Below are 21,556 nucleotides of genomic sequence, written 5' to 3'. Positions count from 1 at the left end.
CCAACTGCTTACAGTGGGAGATTTTCACAAAGTTGAGCCCTCAGTCTATCTCTGTTTAGCCTGCTACCGTAGAGACTAATCACAACAAAAGAATGGATGAAATAGCATAATAATATGCCCATCATGCCATGTGGTATTATGCAGATGAATTTAGTACATGCCCGGGCAGTTTCAGTGAGTACTTGAATGGGGAGGATTAGTACCAGATGTTCATTGGAGGCCAGTGGCCAGCCAATAGGGAGGAGGGCCATTTGGTCTGTGGGAGGAGCCTCAGCTCTCCCCCTGTACTCAAGATTTCTTCTAACAGGTAGTTTAAAACTAACTAGGTCAACATCAAGACAGAACCTAAGCAAGCAGTTACCCAGCGAGGAGCACGGTGTGGACGGGGACGTTTCTTCAACATTGTTTTGTTTCTGGATAATGCCCGGACAGCGCTCTCCAGCATGCTGAGCAGGAAGGGGTCTTGTGCGGGGATGATGAGCGCCGCTGCAGCCGGAGTGGACCGCAGCAGGGTCGGGGAGAGGCTGCAGGCTGCCCTGGCCGGGCTGCAGGAGCTGCATCTGCTGAAGGACAGACAGAGCGACATGGTGAGCTGGGCTCTGACGATGGACCGAGAGGAGCCCGTCACCTCTGTCCACGCAGGCCCGGAGGCTCCCCGGGTGATGGGGGCTGAGGAGCAGCGGCTGGAGGCGACCCTGACAGCCCTGAAGCAACAGCTGGTAGGAAGTGGTTTAAACCAAACACCATAAAACAGAATAATTAAAATGCCTCTCTGGTTTCCTTGTATCACTATAATATTCATTACACTTCTTATTCTTACTTATTCTTATTCTAACATTAGTGGAGTGAAAAAAGGTCCGTTTGTATCTCACCGTCAGCTGATGCTCATGCACATTCAGTCTTCAATTATTACCAGACACACTTTAATGCGCCCAGCTGGGGGTAGGAAGTAGGATAGGTGTCATAAATCAAGGTTCACTGCAGGACCAAGAGGACTTTGAGTTGTGTGTGTGTGTGTGTGTGCGCGCGCGCGCGCTAGTGCGTGGACACTGCGGGGCAGTAGGGGGTGGACCTCAATCATTAACCACTAATGCCAGGAAATTAAAAAAGGGAAAATTATGGTGTGTTTTTAAGAGGTTGCTAGTTGTTGTTTTTGCAGAGAATAACACCCAGGGAGAGTTTCAGTCCTGAGAGGCAGCAGAAGTGTTGGAGACAACTGGCTCTGTGGAGTTTTCCATGACCAGCTTTTTCCACGCTGGCTGCTGTTTCACACATGTACTCACACAGGGATCGAGGTGTTGTGCATGACTTTCAGCAGATGCACTGAAGGATAGATTTAAAGCAATTGGCCAGCATGAGATTTAAGTTTGGTTTTACATTCACCCAAATTGCAGCAACTACCAACTTACAACAGCCCATCTGAAAACACAGTGATAGACACATGTAAAGGCTGAAACTGTACAATAGCTCACTCTACTGCGATAGACCCAACTTGTTCTTATAAAAGCCTTAAACAGTAATCAAACAGTGGATTTTTTTAGGCAGTGACCCCCACCCCCACACCCCACCCTAGTCCTCATCTTGAGAACCACTGTAACAGTAACTGCATAGCCTCTGCAAAGCAAACAGCCCCTCATCCCAACCCCCTAAGCTTTCCTCCTCTAGTAGTTTACACAATGGCCAGGCCCTCGCTGTGGGGGAGAAATGAGTTACCCACCACTGCTTCTTCCATGCCCCCCCATGTCCTGCTGAGGTTAATCATCAGCCACAGCTGAGTCGCTTTTGTTTTTCTGATGGCTGTACATTAGAGCATCCTTTATCTGACCACAAGACCTCATCTAAATCAAATTATACCGTTGCTAACGCACACCCTGACCCTTGTGACTAATTTTCCTTTTCATCGATGTGTACAGAGAACTTGTGTGTAATTGCATGCATGTGTGTGCATGTGGACTTTCGTTGCATAACTCCCTTCCCTGAGAAAATCTAATTAGACTGTCCTTTTGGGTTAAGTTGTACCGCACATGTTTTTCAGGGGTGGGCTAAAATGTCATGTGCTGTCTATTTTACAGTCTCGTCTTCGGAAACAGGATGTAGGCCTGAAGTCGCACTTGCAGCAGCTGGACCAACAGATCAGCGAACTGAAGCTGGACGTAAGCAAGGCCTCCACTGAGCAGCTGGAGAGTGACAGCAGGCCAAGTTCAGGTGTGCAAACGCACTCTAAAATAACACAACGCATAAGTAATATGCAAATTATGCATACAGCCAGCCTACCATCACATGATGTTAAATACTCATTGGTCATTGTTTGTTATCTCTCCAGGTTTTTATGAGCTCAGCGATGGTGGCTCCTACTCCCTGTCCAACTCCTGCACCTCAGTGTACAGTGAATGTCTGTCATCGTCCCAGACTAGCCTTCTTCTCCTTCCCATGAGCTCTGCTACTTCGCTCATTAGCCCTCAATCACAAGTTGATGTCTGCCGCCGACGTTCTGCCGATGAGAGCACTACCCAGCCCAACCCTCCTCGGGCCACGGGTCTCCATTTGGGCAGCAGCAGAATCCGAGCAAGCACTACAGGCACCGAACAGACTCGACCAAGACCTGTATCGACAGGTAACCAAAACTCATGCCTTTGAAGTAGTGATGGGTACAACTGTTGCTAAGATACTCAACGTGTATTTTGTTGCATAATAACATGCAATTTCAGTGATTGAGTGATTTGAAAGGTTAATAATCTGTATTTTTGTGTTGTCAGGTGATCTTGACAGGATGTTGGCTCAAGGACCAAGCTACAGCAAATCTGCAGATGTGAAGAAACCTTTAATGGGTCATAACCTCAAGACCTCCACACTGGATTCTAAGTTTCAGAGCAACCTGGTGTCCCGCAGTGGCGCTGAAGTGTACCACTACCCCAGCCCCCTGCATGCAGTGGCTCTCCAGAGCCCAATTTTTTCCCATGGAGGCAACCCAACCGCACCTGGACATCTAGAGGGCCAAGGACCCCCAGTGATTGGCTCCGACACCCTTCAGAGGGCACAGATGGGTTATGAAACCAAAACCCTGGGATACATCGACAAGCTCCTCCAGCGCAGCTTCAGCAAAATCCAGATTGAAATGGACACAGAGACTCTGCAGTCTCAGCGTGACTACCACAGGAAGCCCACTGAGGTTGCAACTGTGTTTCCTGAAGTGTCTCTAAAAGAGATGTGTATGCTGCAGCCTCTCTCATCTCAGACCGCAAACATCACCCCACTCGATAGTAACCAGAAGAGACACTGCATGGCATACTCCAGCCAAGAACCAGCTGATAACACGAGTCACAAACAGTCGGGGAGACCTCAGGAGGTTTCATACCGATACTCCTTTCCTGTTACCATGAGGGAGTACAGCTCTGATGAAGTCACCACTGCATCCCTAAAGAGGAGTGATAAATCCCAAGGAGAATATGAAAGTCTACCAAGAAGCTACTCACAGAAGAGGAGTGGGGATAATCCAGAATCAAGAACACAAGAGAGGAAAGGCCATAGACAAAGACCGGCCCACAGCTCCAGCACAGAGGAGAGTCACAGCTACGAGGCTCAGGCTGGTCACACGGCTTCCCCTGAGTTCGTTCATGCCAAATTCGTCCCTGCTGGGTCTCAGAGGGTCAAGGTGAGACAGGCAGACCGTAAAACCAAAGCCGTCAAACTGAGAAGAAAAAGCAGCGATAAGCCTCGAGCTGTGAAGCAGCAACATGGCTACTCCTCTGGCGAAAGGATCAGAGAGGTCAGTGGTGGAACCAAGGGAGAGCAGAGAAGGTCTGGAAAGGGAAAAGTGACCCAGAAGCCTACCACCTGTCACATGGAGGAGCGCAGACAGGGCTCTGGTTCAGACTCCAGCCACTGCGGTCCAGGAGTCATGTACACCCACAAGGTTAATCTAAAGCCACATCCCATCCCCGCTGTTACAAAGTCCAGCAAAGGCCGAAGACCTCAGGGTGTGGAGTATGAGCAGCCTGTAGAACAGAGGAAGAGGAGGCAGGGGGCTGCTAAGTGGCCGTCCAATGCAGAGATGCTGCAGGCCTTATGTGCCCAGCGTCAGAGGTCAAAAGAGCCCCATGCTCAGGCAGCAGGGAGCATGCAGATGGTCCGCAGTCTGAGTGCCAAGTCAGGGCAGTGGATCGGGCTTCCTCGTCCCTTCCACTCCTCCATCTCCTCTAACTCTTTCTTCCACAATCTTAATGCCAGATACCCTGCAGCACCTTTCCAGATGTCCAGCCTCTACCCACCCAGGTGTGAGTCAGAGTATTCAGCTGAATGCGCGTCCCTCTTTCACTCCACCATCGCTGAAAGCGAGGGGGAGATGAGCGATAACACCACCAACCGCTTTGGAGATAGCGAGTCCAGCCAGAGCTTCCAGTCCTCGGACTCTGACAGCAGCCTGTCCCTGGACGAGGAGGACCAGGTGGATAGCCACGAGGAGGAGGGAGGTCTGGTGTGGGCTGAGGCTGCTCTGGGGCCCACTGCTGCTGGAAGGCCCCTCCAGCCGCTCCCACGCCCCGAGCCATCAGCCTGCCGGATCAAAGCTTCCCGAGCCTTGAAGAAGAAGATTCGTCGGTTCCAGCCTGCCTCCCTGAAGGTTATGACCCTGGTGTAGTGACATTCCCCCGGGCTGAATGAATACTGTTCAATCACACCTAGTCTCTTAGCATAGCATAGCCCCCTTAATAATCAATGAGAAGCAGTCATTAAACTGGGCTGCATTTGTGCACTGATTTGTTTTGTTGTAACTGAAAAAATATATATATCATTAAGAATTTACAGTGGTTGAACCTGGTGTACAAAATGATGCATTATATAAAAGCATGTAGAACACAATTATTACACTTACTTTTTAATTTGTAAATATGTATACTCTAGTAATGAAAGTGTCTTATGGGAATTGGCTGCATTTGACATTGACATTTCTGTTATATAATTGTTTGTATCTCAGAAATAAATCCAACCTTTTTACATTTCTTATTGCAAATAATTGTTTATTTTCTGTTCATTTCTTGATTTTGCTTATTGATGACATGTATCTACATTTGTCTTATCAGAATAAACATATTTAATATATATTGGGCAGTTGGCATTGAGTTTTTCCTCTTCTATTTCAAAATCTAGCAATGATATCAACTGAGTACAGTCTATCAGCTGATTGGGATAGGTTCATATGTGGTATTAATAGCAACCAATGTTACTTAATCAGTGAGTCTTTACAGTACAGCATCCCTTCTGCCATCTTCTCTCTTCTTCTGGTGACTGTAACACATGTTGGGAAAAAATCTCCACTTAATCTTCACAAACCCCCTGCTGAGGCTGACCAGTTTAGCACAGATAGCACTAACAGCTCCTTATCTGGTTTCCTGACTCTGCCCCAGCTGTTGGTTTAATAAGTTGCAGCTTCAATGACCAACCCAGACAGCCGTGTTTAATTAGAGGGTGAAGCTATCAGCCCTTCGTTATTTAAATATACACAAACCTATTTGCAAAGAACACGCAGCCTCGCTCCTACAGTTTCACAAACAGACATGACGACGATGATTGCAGGAGCTCAGGTTTCTGAGGAGAGACCTGACGTTTTAAAACAGTTGGTGTGTATGACTGGGGGCACATGGGATTAAGCAGGAATGACAGATGATAAGAGGCTCCTCACTTCAGAGCTGTCATGTGGAGATTAGACAGTGGGCAGCTGCACCAGAGTTGCCCAATAATCTCATTTCCAAAATCTGCCTTGGTATCTTTCCATTAAAATTCTTTCAAAGACGGGGTGAACAAGAGGCCACTCACGAAGGTAAGCAGCCCAGAGACCGGCCTTCCAAACATTAGCCAACTCTCCCGTAGTCATACGTAATAACGTTTTCTCCCATCAGGCTGCCACGGTGACCTTAAAGTTCCCAACTAAGAAGCTTATATGGCTGACAAACATTTTCAGCATTTCATCAAATTTTACTTTGAAGTTGTGTTCCCTGCAGATCTAATCACTGTGGAGACCATTATTTTCTACGACTCATGGATCTTTCATTTAGCAAGATTCTCTTTCAGTCTACTTTAACAAGAAATGTTCAATTTGCTCTCAGAGAAGAAAAGGCTTAATTCTTTAAATAAAAATAGTCACTAAAGGGCATATGTTAATTCAGCAGCATTCTTCTCTCTATTCATCAAACACAAGACAGGTCCAAAGGGCAATGACACTAATTCACATCAAAGACAGCATTTTAAGTTTAGCAAGTTGCCACAATGGAATCAACTTATTAGGATTTGTACATCCAGCTGACCTCTGTCCTCTGCAGCAACAGCGAGTGGTCGGTGGGATTAGTGCTGCTGTTTTCAACCCGGCTCAGAGGGAGCATGACAGGGCCTGGACTTGTCTTTGATGTTGGGTATAGCAGGACTGCGTCGGCTTGACCTTGTGTGCTTGGTGACCTTTCCAGCTGTAGGGCTGACTCATCTCAGAGGGCACATCTCATCACAATAGAAAGGTCAGGGGCCTTTTTGTGCCCTCGCTGTCTCTGAACGTGTCTCTTTTTGTCTGTCACTTGTCTCTTGTCACTGTTTTAGTCTGTTCTGAGAAGGTTAGTCCATCTGTCCACTGAAAGTCCCTTTCCAACTAATTTGCACCTTCAAAATTAAGGATTCTTTTTTTTTTTTTTTTGCAATCAGCTGCCTCATCAATGACATAATGTAATTGGATGATGGCTTGAGATAATTAAGCTAGGGAATGAAATCTCCGAGGATCAATGTGCAGCAGGTGTGCAGGTGTAGACCTGCAAAAAGGATTTGATAATGATTTTCTTCTGCTATAAAATTGAGAGCAGAGGGGGGGCATTACAAAACACTCCCCATGGATGGCTGTCACCTCACACTGAAAGACTTCAGATGTTGTGTGGGATCTCATTACACACACTGTGGTTCAAGAGCTCTAACTTTGACATTGTGTACATGAGAACACATGGGCAAACAGTCTCATCCAATCAAGATCATAGATTTTCTGCTGAGGCTAATCAGCCTGTTGATACAAGATCTTACAGGGTCTTTTAAGCACAGAAAGCAACATCATAATATCCTGAGTACAGATGTATTTCACTTAATCTTTACTTTTATCATGGTCTGAATAGGTAAAGTGAAATGTAATAATGTGCTAAGTTAATGAAGGTGCTTAAAGTAAATGGTTAAACAAGCAAAATATAAATAACAGCTCATTGACTTCACCCAGCTTTCCTCACATGCACCTACTAAACCACTCTGCAGTAGAACATGCCTGTCAATGTCCATTGAGATATAAATAGATGCAAGTGTCACGCCAGACTACTCTGAGTACTGGGACAGGTAAACACTGAGATAATACAGAGAACGCATGCCACTGAGCTGCTTTGGAGAGTGATCTTATTACACATCAGATCACAGTACTTCTCGTTTTCTAATGCTGGCACGCATCTTTATTTAATTAACAAGCGTTTTATGTAGATCACTGTGTCCTACGTAATGTAAAAAAGATTAAATTGTATTGTAAAAGATTAAGAAATGTATCTAATCCCCCATTTTTCAGTAAATTTAACAATTCTCTGACATTGTGATATTTGTAAAACAAGAAAAGAATACTGCAAATAAAGGCAAGAGGGAGAGGGAGAGAGCAGAGAAAGGAGAGAACAGCAGCGGGTGTGCCACAGACAGGTACTAATTAAACTTTGACTTGGTTCACATTAGGTTACAGTGGGAGGAGGGGTTCACCACATGTTCATGAGGTAATCCCAAAACCCAACACTCACATCCCAGTCCGCCCAGTCTGTCTCCACACTCAAAACACATAATACTCCATTGGACTGTCTGTGTTTTTTTTATTTATCGTGGTTATTTCAGCATGTCTGTTGGAGCATGCAGCACCCGGTGTTTTCTATTTACCTTTTCACCCAGCCTTCGTACAGCATTTGTACTCTGAAATGTTTGTCACTGGATATTCGTGAGGCCATGTTGCTTCCCTGATGTGAAAACTCGAGGGTGGGTGCTGGGCTTTTGGATATAAAACGTGGATTTACTATGTTGACAAGTGGGAGCTCAGAAACTCATTACCACCCCGATGAGAGAAGCTTCCCACTCCTACCCACAATGCATCCCTGGAAATGTACAGGGGGTCATGCTGTTTCAGGTTCTTGCAAAGCAAGACGGATTATCTTCAGTTTGACATGTGACATATCCTCAGCAAATCAGCTCTACTCATGAAAGCATATGAAACTAGAGGCAGACGCAGTCGCTGCCATATTTAGCTGGAAACATGTTTTTTTTTTTTGCCAGAATCACAGAGGCTGGATTGTTGGCATCGAATGTCAGCGCTGGCAGAGTAACACAGGGAGAAGGTTGGCAAGAATGTCATACAAATTTTTTTTTTTTTGAATTAATTGTACACAAAGCTACTACAAACAATGTAGTAGCTTCATCTATAGTGAAACAAGTTAGATTCACCCAGCTCCCCTATCCCCTCCATGGGGGATGGGCCCTACAGTGTGTGAGGTGGCTTTTGTCCCGTTGCTTACTGTACATATGAATGGGGCTGGACCGGAATGTCCAATCTCATGAATGTCAATTGTCCGAGGCCTGAGTTAAGGAGCAGGACTCTCTGGTTGTGTCGAAGCAGACAAAAGAGATAGAGCCCAGAGAGATGAGGAGATACAAAGTGGGTGAAATGAGCAGGAAGAGATGAGCTACCAAGTGTGAAAGATCAGGAGTAATATAGACAGAGCATGAAAATGAAGCAAATGGAGAACGGGAGATGCATGATGCACATCTCTTGCGAGGCTTAACTGGCCTTTCCTTAACCACCACCTGCTCCTCTTTAAGCACATCCTGTCATTTAATACCTAATCCCTTCATTCACTCCAGTGTGTTTACTAACCATTGTCTCAACTCCCTTCAAGCTGTGGTCAAGAGGTGGTTCAAAAGTTCGCAGTGTATAAAGAGCACGCACTCACAGTAACAGAGGGCATTGTGAGTGCGTTCGCCCCTGCCAAGCAATTGTCCGAGACAGAGAGAGGGAGAGACTGGAGGCAAGAGAAGGAGTCTTAGCTTCTGAGGACAACATCAGTTACCAAGAGATAATTGGACTGTAGTGCACTTTGTATGACCAAGTTAGATGTAGAGATAGGAGGGAGATTCTATTTAATTAGATTTTGTATTTTACTGCAACATATTCTCATATTATAAAGAGTGAGTTTTAGATATGAAAAAAAAAAAAAAAAATACTTTTAAAATTATCACTTTACATTTTAACATGGCTTAGAGTCTACATCCTCTTTTGGTAGTGGAGTGGTCAGATCAATTATTTTTTTTAGATTTTATTTTTGCAGCTCTATGCTAAAATTAAAAAAATATTCCTTTGTCTATCTCCAATCAACACCCTGTGACAGGATTTTTATTTTATTTATTTTTTAAATGCAGATTTATTTAAGAGGGGAAAAAATGAGCTCAATATTCCAACTGAATGTTATGACACCTGAAATGTGGCTCAAGCACTTTTTACCTCAGTTTTTTTTTAACATCTTTGAGATGTTTCTACACCTTCATAGGAAGCACTTCACGTGATGAGTGAAGATGATTGAACATGATTTGCAAAGGAACACACCTCTAAGGTCTCAAAGCTCACAGAGTGCATATCAGAGCAAAAACCAAGTCATGAGGTCAAAGGAGCTGCCTGCAGAGCTCAGAGACAGGGCGGTGTCAAGACACAGTTCCAGGGACAAAGCTGCAAGAAAACTGTGTTGATAGCTCCCATGAGCACTGTGGCCTCAGTGGGTCTTAAATGGCAGAAGCTTGGAACAACAAGGACTCTAGCGCTGGTTTCCCGTTCAAATCGAGGAATCAGGGGAGATAGGTCTTGGCACTGGTGATCAAGACTCTGGCTGAGCTCCACAGATGTGGAGAAGAAACAACTTTCAGAGAAAACCAAAGTTGAACAATGTGGCATCAGCTCTAGGGACTATGCATTGAATCGGTTGTCCTGAAAGCTTCTCCATTTCCACACATGACCTTCAGAGCTTAAACAGACTGATCATCAGATTTTGGTCACCTGCACCAAGGCCATTCCTCCCACAATAAATAATTATGGAGGCTATACTGTGCAGTTGATTTTTGTGAACTTCTCCAGTGTTTCACACAATCTTGCTACTGGCTCTGAGGCACTTCCTTCCACCTCATGACTTAATTTTGCTGAAGTATATATTACACTGCAATCAGTGGACAACCTAAGTGATGGGATACAGCCTCTAGGGACGAGGAATGTCTGTGCAAATCCTTCTCACAGTCTGCTTAGACCAAATGACTGACAGATATTGCCATCTCTTAAGCATAGCATACATCAAGAACAATAACTGGTGTTCTTATTATGAGAGCTAACTATCTATGCATAAGAGTCCTGCATGGTAGAAACAAAAGTAGTAATGTATGACAAGCAGAAAACATGTAGCGCATGTTCTGTCTCAACTAAAATGAGTCAAGCCACAAGATTATATAAATGAGTGGAATCTGAAAACGTAAGAGCAGTAATCCAGGAATCTTCAAAATGTGTCTTGGTGTTGCCTAAAAGTTCTTAAAAAAACAAATCTAGCTGACTCTACAGTAAACTTTCATACCTGGCTTGGCAAAAATAATTACCGTGCTACAAAATCTCCCTGTAGCTTTCTTAGATTTTTAGCCAAACTGTGCACTTTTCAGTGCATCTGATGAGGAGGAACAGTGGCGAGTGCGCTTGTGAAGAAGTTTCAGATGAATACGGCGTTTCCCCTTTTATCAGCCCCCAGTGTCTGTGTGACGATGTCCTGGCTGGTTTTATGAGCAGGATGTCCTGTGTCAGCTCAGAGGACTGACTCTCTTTTGTCAAGCCTCAGGCTCTTAACAACTAAATTGAACCACCACAGCTCCACATGTCCTCAGAGAGCTGTAACTATCTTGCTTTATCTTGATTTTTTTCCTCCAGTGCTGGGTTTGCCAAGTGGCTCTCCAACAAAGCCACCAATTCTCATTATGAACAAAAACAAGCCTCAACTCTTCTGAAGTTCCCAGTGTGTGTGTGTGTGTGTGTGTGTGTGTGAGCTCTGAAGGAGGACATCAAAAGAGCGGCGAGAGTGACAGCTGGTCCTCCTCTTGGTCAGGCCCCCTGATAAGATCAGAGTGACAGGAGAACATGGGACCCAACAGGTACCTCCCTCCTGCCCCTTCACCCTTCTTGCTGTTCCCATATGGCCACTAACAAGTCCTTCACCCACCAACATGTCAAATCCTGCAGTCTTTTCTCTTTTTTTTGTCTTTTGCATTTCAGTCTCCTTAAATATGAAAAATGATGTCAACAGTATTCATTTATTTAGAAGTATTTGCACCTTCAAAATTAAGGAACTCCTCTGCCCATATGAACATTTTTTATCTTTGTTTGCAATAGCTATCTCTGTTTATCACCTCCACGCTGTTTGTCTGCCCTTCACGTGTGACTGCTCCTCTTCTACAAGATGCCATAAACCCGTTGCAAGTGTGCTCACAATGACCACTTGAAAGCTGTGGCTTCCTACAGCTCTGAGCCTAATGGACTCAAGTTCTCTAACACCTATAAAAAATATTTTAAAGATTTTTAAAGGATCCCAATTGTCTCCCTCGAGTAGATGTGCTCCAGTTAAAGCCGGGCTCAGCTGCCGGGCCTGGAAGAGTCAATATTGTATTAATTTTATGGGCAGGGAACCTCACACTTTTATGGCGCCTCAACCTCCTCTTTCACTTCCATAATTTATCCTGCTTAACAATTTCTTTAATTGCCTCTTTGTTATGTGGGGAAAAAACAAGACCTGTGTGGAAATAATTATCTAAATTAAAATTAGAAGAAAAAAAAAATCACATATACCCATTAAATTTTTTTCAGAGCATGGGAGACCATCCAATTAAATTTTATTCAGCAGGGGGGGGGGGATTGCTTGTTATGGGGGAAACTGCTGCATTTCCTTGGGGTCAGTAGCTTGCTGTTTGGTTTGTTTTGGCTTTGTCTCCCAGGTATAGTTAGTGGTTTAGCTTGTGAACCCCCATCTGACACAGGTCCCAGCTCGCAGGTGCAGTGGAAAAGATTCAACGGTGAGAGACTGTAGAAAATAATAAGGCCCTTACCTTTCCTTAATACACTCTACCTCATCTGTACAGTACAGTAAGTCTCTTCTCTGTCTTCTTGTTTTGCATTAGTCTCTATTTCGCAGTTTTTTTTCTGTATGTCTCAAGGCAAAAAACACAAACACATGAAACTGAGCAGACAAATGTAATTTCAGCTGGCTCCGCTAACACGTTACAGGACACCCTGAGGTCTTGGACTGATTTGGACAGGCCGGCCCCTCTCTCAGACTAGGGGTCAGGGGTCATGCAAGGAACAGACTGATCCTCCACGCACTATCAAATCTCTGCACCTTTAGCGAACAGGATGAGGAAAGACAGGTTCAAACAGCTGTCAGTATCAGACAAACCAACACTGCATGGTTTACATTCTCATAAAAAAAAGCATTACCTATCAGGCATGTATGATCCAGAGAATAAAAATAAATGTTGGCATGCATACACAAGTTAAATTTGGAGTTGCGTGTCTTTGAAACGTGATTACTTCAGGCTGAAGGGGGCAAAAGTTTGAAACGATACATGGTATTGTCATTTGTGCATATTATACTGATGAATGGGTCTTTGAAACGTGACACAAAAGCAACTGATGGGGGAGGGCTGGCCTTAACCCTTTGTACTGGGGTATTAGGGAAAGCTGAAGGGGAAGGCTTACAGACAAGAAATGGATCTTGTTGTGAGCAGTGGTAAAAGGTATTAAGGAAGGATTTATGGGAGAAAGGAAATCCAAAATACTATTGTTTCATCAGTTATATTGATATTTAGTGGATCAACATTGTTCTTTCACAGTGACACCTAAAGAAACATATGGCAAGCCTTCCTTTATCTGCTCCTGGCTGTTAGCACCGCTGCTTCCTGGCATAAATATGTTAGAGGGGTGGCAACTGAACTTCCCTTTATGGCTCCTAAAATAAACATTAACACCTGACAGTGAATGTGCTTCGAGATAAACCGAGATTAGAATTCTGATTTATGCTATAGTGGCAAAGATGAAGGCACTTCCTGAGAAACTGTATCACGTGCAGGCCATAGCTAATGTTTCATCATGTTAACAGCACAGAAGTGGATAAATCTTTAAAGTCTGGATCACTGCTATTTGAAAAGTCCCCCCAGAGGCCTGGTTGATGACATGTGGATGATATGTTTATGTGGGGTGTGTACCAAGGCAGTAAATCACCACAGCTCTGCAGCGTAAGGAAGGACCTCAGCCTATCTGGGGGCCCCATGTGTTTTTAGAGAGTGAAAGGGGCTAGTTTGGGGGGTAAATGCTGCCACTTTGAGGGAGGTTGACCTGGCAGGTTTGACCCCAGAGTTCCTTTGAACAGGACAACCCAGGGTGACACTCAAGGCCAGTTTGTTGAGGGATTTGCACATGAAGGACAGAGGATTTAGAGGCTCTCGAAGGAGGACTGCAACTGGATCTCTCTCTTTTTTTCTTTTTTTTGCATGTGTTTTACATTATGAGAAAAACAGATGAGGTTCAAATTTATCAAAACACGAGTCCCTTGGAGAATCTAAGATATGAGTGTTTGCGTGTGCTTTTACACATAGCCTGATGAGGTCAAGTTTGAACATCAAAGCATCCTTGAAACTCTATCTAACTTCAGTTAACCATATGCCCTGTTGGCAGCGATAGGCCTTGTCTATCTATACAGTGCAAGAAAAAGAGGTTAACTCATAGAAACAGCGGCTACATGACAGGTTTATTAATAGAAAATATACATTATATGATGTTCATAAAAGTGGCGCAAAAGGTGGTAAAAGTGCCATAAAACACTTTGCTAGTTCAAAGTACTGTGAGTGCGTGTCAGCTCAGACTAAAAGCAGCTCTATGTGCTTTTAGTCAAAGTGCTAATTTCGACAATATAGGTTTGTGGTTTTCATATGCTAAGGTAGAAAGGTTTTCCACTTCAAAACACCAATTACAGCCTTTTCCATGGGAACTCTGCACAATATGACCTCAGTTAGGATTATATAGTCACGCTACCTCATGGCGCCACTTGACAAATGCTATAATCATTAAATAAATATGAAAAAAGATGATGGATAAGGTGACAAAGACCTCAGAGCTAGAGAGAGCAGCCTAACAGGAGCCTGGTGGACTATGACACCGCCACACTCAGGGCTCCCCAGCAGATCTATTCTATTGATCAGTGCTGGGAGTGCCTTAGTTGGATCAATGCCCATCCCCTCTCTCTGCTTTTTACAATCTGCACCAAAAGCATATCCACCCTCGGTGAAATCAATGACAGCGAAGACATCCTCTGCAGGATGGGGGTGTACGGATGTGGATTTCCTCCTCTCTGGTCAGTGTAGCTGTAAAAGCCGTGACTAAAAGGGATGAAAAGAAAAGAGAAGGAAGAGGTAGAGACAGTTTGGGGAGAGAAAGGGCCGAGCTTTGATTTCTGCTCTCTGTGGATCTGGCATCCAGATGACCTGTGCTTGCAGAGCAGATTAGCCTTGACAGTTGTTTCTGGAGAGAGAGGGGCTAATCTAAAGCTGTCTGGAGATCCTCCGCCATGCAACACAAAAGCCAGAGCAGGAACGCCGTGTCAAAAACCCACAGAGCAGTTCATCTGGCCTTATCTCAAGACTCCAATGCATAGATCCATGGAGCAGATTAGAGTGTTTACATTCAGTTGAGATTTTTATCGTGACATTCCTGTAGAATCAGGCATGCTGTGAGAGCCAAGAGTGAATTCCTGCCTCCAACAATGTGTGTATCCCCGAACCAAGAAGCTCCTTATTTTGGTTGTGTGACAGACAGTGCATAAGCTAAAAGCTGCGTGGCCTCACACAGAAGGGCACTGCTTGGGCATATCTCAGTGTGTATCCACCTAACAAACACCCCGACTCCCTGTGAGATCCACTATGTGTTGTCATGGCAGTCCTCCAAACACAGTAGGGATGCATTTAGGAGCTTTGTATTTCCTGTGTTTACCATGTGTCTCGGGCAATCCAACAGTGAGGCACAGGATGCCGGTCTTCACAATGAAAAGTCTCTGGATCCTCTATGGAGGAGCAACACACGCAGAGAGGGGTAGCTAATCTCACATGACAATGGTGTGCAAGGACTGAGCTGTTATGTCACTTTTCCATTGCACTGGCTAGAATGCTAATGACAGACATCCTCTCCGCTCTTCCCCTTCCTCCTCACTGCCTCTTACCTCACCACTCACATCAGTAGGCACCAGGACTCAACATTTGGCACATTCTCATACAGACGTTAGGACATCTCTCCGTGCCATAAGTGGATTTGTCAATCAGGTAACCGGGCTGTATTTTTAGAAGGATCTAAGTGAGGGTCAGAGGACAGTAATCTGACCTGTTTTAGCCTGACATCAGCTAATATGGTCAACTGCAATCTGGGTTACAAGTATAAGTGGCTTTTCCAGGTGTGAGATCAATTGATACAAACATTGCTCCTTCTCACCAAGCATGCACATGCACAGGGTAATGGACTTACAGTAAATCCTTAATGCACCATTGAGTTTGCATGAGTAGCGACAGGGGAATAACCGTCATCAATCACCCATTGTGAACATCAGCTCAATTAAGAAGTGATGCGTACCGGTGTTTAGCATAATGAAAGGGCAAAGCCTGCTCCCCGGTTGATGAAAAGATCTTTAGCGGTGAGGCTGTTTCTAACACAGAAATCAATATGGTGGCTTTGTTAGCTCTCACCAGAAAAGAAATATCAGTATCTGGTTTGAGGTGATCGCTTCTCTTGTTGTTTGAAAAGAAATTACTTCAATAATAATTCTTCTTATTTATTTATTCATTTATTTTAACTATATAATATTCTATATTATTTTCTATAAAATATTCTTAACTCAACACAACATGTTTCTCTGTTTAGCATTGCATTATTACAAAATTGTTAAAGGGATAGTTCACCCAAAATTCAAATTTCACTCATTATCTACTCACCCTCATGTCAACTAAGAGCTGTAAGAATTTTCAGAGTCCTCCGTGCCTTCTCTGAGTTACGGGGGGGTCAGCACAGCAGTATTTGTCCATATAATGGTTGTGAATGGACACCAACTTTCTTCGTCCAAAAAGACACACCAAAAAACATCCAAATACCTCCATACTGCTCGTCTGTAATGTCCCTCTTGTATTGAAGCCCCGACATGAGAAATTGATCCGAAAAAAATTAAATAAGTCTATATTTTAAGCTTGTTTGTAGCGGAAGCTCCCAGTGTCTCAGTTCACTGCTCTTCCTGTGTCAGTGCAAATCACGTGAGATTTGCACTGACCGGCGGAACAATTTCTCATGTCGGGGCTTCAATACAAGAGGGACATTACAGACGAGCAGTATGGAGGTATTTGGATGTTTTTTGGTGTGTCTTTTTGGACCAAGAAAGTTGGTGTCCATTGACAACCATTATATGGAGAAATACTGCTGCTTGGACCCCCCCGTAACTCAGAGAAGGAACGGAGGACTCTGAAAATTCTCACAGCTCTTAGTCCACATGAGGGTGAGTAGATAATGAGTGAAATTTGAATTTTGGGTGAACTATCCCTTTAATATGGTTTGGATTGATATCATGGTAAAAAAAAAAAAAACTGTATTAACACCTCAAATCCACATTTTAAACCTTGATAAATAACAGTAACTATTCAACTAACATGCTAGCACATTTTGGATCGAGTTTAACAGAGCTAGTTGTGTAGATGGCAAAGTCACTCTGTTGGTTGGTCAATCGCAACAAGCATTTATAGATCATTCATGTTCATCAGATGATGAATCCTATTGATTTTTAGTGACTGTCTTTACTTTCTTCTTTTACCCCCAGCAGATCAAGTTTACATTTAGGCTACCGAGTGAAATATTAACTTATTTGACATAGATCAACACAACATTTTATTCGTGGTCCCCAGAAGATTAATCCAGATGATTTATGATATACACTTTAAAATTACAATGAGGTTGATGTTTGCCATCATATTTGGTTCAGACATTCAGTTCCCTCTAAGGATGAATTAATTTAGTCATTGGTTCATGTTTCACTTAAATTTTCTTCTGTCCAAATACCACAAAATTACGCATTTACCTCAGAATACCAATCTGATTACCTCAGAGGAAATGTTTGACGTCCCTAAATAATTACCAGATCGTCAGATAATCAGAAATACTTTAATCACACATCATAGATAATGTAAGTGAAAGCTTATCTTGGGCCTGTCTTGCCTTGCCTTGTCTTGTCTTGTGTGGTATTTGGACACGAGGTGAAAGGAGCATCAACTTCAGTGAAACTCGGATGTAACTGGAAAGCATTTTTCAACCCATGTAATATGTGTAAAAATAACTCACTTCATTACTGATTGTATGACCCATTCGAATCTGAAAACAGTGATGTCAGTTATATACTTTGCTTAGCTTCAAAGAGCATTCAGCTGACTTTTACTTCATTACACATTCCTAGTTCTCTACCATTCCCTCGTAGCGAATCTGACATTGCTGCCCCCTGCACAGTCCCATCCTTCATCCCTGGATGAGCCTGTTGTCTAATGAGGGGCTTAGATTCAAACCCATTACTTCACCACTGTCAAGAGCCTGTCTTTTCCATCATGTTGTTCGGCTTCTCTGCTCCTGCCTTCTCTATTCTACTGTTCAAAGTGGTCTGGAAAAACAAGCGCTGTGGGAACCGCTGTACTGCTTGTGTTTAAGTCCTGTGTTCAGTCCTGCACAGCACTAATCTTTAAAATTGGAGTCACTTTATTCTCAGGACTGCCTAGTCATTATCAAGTGAAGAAGTATTGTTGAGTCTTTATGGTGTGATTTGTGAGCGGACTGAACTAGCCTCAAGACAGACTATAATACCACTGAACTGGCTGAATTCCTGATTTAACTTGATTTGCTGTCAGTTTTAATGTGCAGCAACAGAACGACCAGTAGCCACCCTGTTTAAGCATATTATCCTCAAAATGAACTCCAAAAGGAAACTGATATTTTCCATTATAATGTTGATTTTGTTTTTATAGGCCATAATAAGTGGTTAGGTGGCAGATCTCAAAATTGTACCAAAATCTGGTTGTCAGCTTGTGTGCACACTCTTGTGAGACACATTTCCAAAGCAGAGTATTGGAACTCTTAGCTAAGTACTCTATTTGAGAAAAATCTACTTAAGAAAGATTCTTAGTTTACCTATAGTTCATGTATGAATTTTCAATACATGACCTACATGACCTGTGGTGTTGCATAATTGCACCCATTTTGTTGTCCTACTAAAGTAACCTAATTACGCAGTAAGCAAGTATGCAATTAGCCTGTGATATTGTAATGATAATGCTAAGATTACAGGTTGCATTTGCGTGTTATAAACATGTAATTAAATCCATTATGCTGCCAAAACAATGATAAAAGAACACAATAGTCAAATTTATCTGAGCTATTTCTACGCGCATAAAAACATTGGATTGGCAAATTTCGACGCCATGGATCAACACACTTCACACAGCTCAGAGAGAGTGTGTTCTGCTCTGAGTAGCTAGTGGTAAAACGAGTTCCCTTTATCACACAAACACAAGTTCCTCTTGACACACAAACACAACATGTCTGAATGAGTTTTGGTGTGAGGCTTCTACCTCATGGTGTGAGGTGCTTTTTTCATCTAACACCCTTTCACCAAATGTCAATTGGCAAATAAGCCCAGCCCACCCCAAAAAGAAGAGCCTGATTAGGCTGGCTATTCTCTTTGCAAAGGATGGGAGGCAAGAAGATGCTAAATGTAGGTAAATAAAGAATTATAGACCTTTAAAGGGACTCCGCCTACACAATACTAATCATTTGAAATCCCGCAGACACACAGATGCAGATAAGGACACACAAATACACAAAGCAGACACACAACTTCTATCTGCATGACAGTTGTCTTATTTATGGTTTACTTTTAACACAAAAACGCAGACTTTGAGTACTCAAAATGTTATCATTTGACAATCACAACGTGAATGGAGACAAACAAGTAGAGGAAATACACTAACATGTCATCTGCAGTACAAAAGCTCCTCATCTCTGACAAGATAAAGACACAATGTGACCAATGAGCCTCTCTGCAACCCTCTGGTAAGTGGACAGCATTCCTTTATTGGCTTTTGAACTTTCCCTGCTGCAGGCCTTTTCTGCTACTCCAAGACTACTACTATTGTTCCCATGTGGTCATCAACAATGACGTGGGTGTGTAGGTTGCTTGTCTGCAGCTGAACGCTCCCCTGATTCTTGTTTTGCCTTCTGAACAGGCCTGAACGACACACCCCACACCACTAATGCTCTCTGAGAGAAGGTAGGAGGCATCATCCACAGCGCTTGACTGACAGAGGACAATTCAATACAAATAGAAACCATATAGACGCATATATCATTTGTGACAGCTAACTGAAAAATAGCTTTGTTTTTCCATGTGCTGAGATTAAGGCAAAGGTTATCAGAGACAAAGTTGCACAAACATAATCTCTGAGTTTTTGTATTGTTATTACTTAAACAACAGTTGGTAGTCAGGTAACTATGAAACTTTTCACGCAAATTGCAATTATTACACATTCTCATTTGCTTCAGGCTTTACTTCAGTTTCTTGACAAGCAATGACCCAATTACGTCTACTCAACATGTTCACATAGGACAGCCAGTCACTGGGTTCAACCCCACAGGTGTCCAGAGTGGAGCCCAGAAACATCAAAAGACATCTTTTATGATCCTTTTTATGGTCTACTCGCTTTGCCTATTCTGTTTGCCCATCATCTTTCTCAATGTTAAATGAAGCATCTTCTAAGACAAATTCCAAGTCCAGCTACGTAGATGTCTAGCCTTTTGTTTCACAATATCAGACAAATTTCATTGTTATTAGAAGTGTGACATTTTTTTCAAAGCATAACCTTTTGCCATTTAAATGTGTAAAATATCCTCCATAAGGCCACTCAACTGAGTATATTGTAGGACAGTAATGAAATGTGGCAAAGAGCGTGGAGCAAAAACACAGGTTATGTGACTAATTATATGTTTCATGGACAGGGAACCATTTCCCATGAAGAACTATGAGAGCTCATTTTGTGCACTATGGCCAGTTTTAAACAGACTATTTGCAAAACTACCTCCTACATGTTTACGGTGTAATTATGTGGTATCAAAGTGGCATTTCCAAAATATAATGTGAGTGTTCTGTATCAAATGTATAGACAGCAGCCATAATCATGTAAGAAAGAAATACACAAACAGTCTAAGTTCATGTTCAACATAACAATTTGTATATTGTATAATTCATACACTTTGGGTTTTGTTTCTATTGGATAATAGTATATAGTCTTTCTATTTTATGTTGTTTCTTTTAGATTCTGTTTCTATTCTTTTTTTTATTTCCTGTAACATTTTCCCTTTGGACAACAAATCTTTTGTGCTGTTGTGTCAAATTTGAATTACTACAGGGGTTCAATAAAGGTAGCCTACATGATACCTCCTCTCTTATCTTAATAGTGTATGGGTTCTATTTAAATCCACCACTGCCTCATGAGCACACACTGCTTGGTTTCTCCTCTTCCTGGCTGACATTGTACTAATTGGTGTACTAATGAGTTTGCTTGGGATGGAAACCTGCAGACTTGTGGTTTTCCTCAGCATATGGTCGCTCGTCTTCGTTCCAGACAGTAATGAATAGCCACTTTAACAGTCTGACTGAGCTAACCACCAGAATAACAATGCACATCCGATTCTTTATTGCATCTAATGTCTAAGACCTAGGCCATGCTGTCCAGCCAGCATCTGCACCCGCGGTCTATCTGCACAATCTGAGGGGACTGCCCCCCACCCCTGCTGCGTCCACTTCTTGTCCTGTGTTCCTGGAAGACCGCAAAGGCGTAATCAATGAGTCATGTGTCCTGATTACCACCAACTCCCTATGGGGCATCTTCAAAGGGCTCCAGAGGAGATGGAGAGAGGGAGCAGCATTGCCTTCCATGGGGTAATTACAAGTTGGGGCTCCATGGTTTCTACTCCCTTTCTGTGGACAGTTAGGCTTTAGGACAGCCCAGTTAACAATTCAGACAGTCCTGTTAGCGCAGTGGGAGGCTCTTCCAACCCGTGATCACTGACTGGTGGCGCATGCCCTCCAAAATTATACAAATCCACCCATGCACACACAAAAACACATGCTGCAGCAGCACTGTGTTTACTAGATGAGGAGAACACTGACAAAAGTAGAGGTAGAGATGAGGAGAAATACTCAGGTTTGGTGCAGCTGAGTACACACCTGTCTTTCCCAGGAAAACAAGCAGAGTGCTTGAGTGTTAGTGGATTAAAGGGGCCATAAAACTAGACAAACACACCTAAGTACTGTCTGGCTGCCTTTAATAGGCCTTTCTCCATTACCCACACTTACAGCAGGTCAAATAATATCCACACCTATTTTTG

The 21,556-nt window shown here is 43.2% G+C and overlaps 1 protein-coding gene across 1 annotated transcript; it reads left to right on the top strand.

The window, feature by feature from the left end:
- Positions 1-443: 443 nt before the first annotated feature.
- On the top strand, positions 444-4,636 carry dact2 (dishevelled-binding antagonist of beta-catenin 2; the record flags this gene model as incomplete). The annotated part of the gene is made up of 4 exons (XM_083988114.1): positions 444-719; positions 2,073-2,205; positions 2,324-2,614; positions 2,757-4,636. The coding sequence occupies 4 exons, from the start codon at positions 444-446 to the stop codon at positions 4,634-4,636; spliced, it is 2,580 nt and encodes an 859-aa protein (XP_083844240.1).
- Positions 4,637-21,556: the final 16,920 nt, after the last annotated feature.

The sequence above is a fragment of the Trachurus trachurus genome, assembly GCF_905171665.1.
Source record: "Trachurus trachurus genome assembly, chromosome: 15".
NCBI lineage: Eukaryota > Metazoa > Chordata > Actinopteri > Carangiformes > Carangidae > Trachurus > Trachurus trachurus.
Note: the sequence above shows the minus strand (reverse complement) of the source record. Positions and strands in the feature narration are given on the sequence as shown.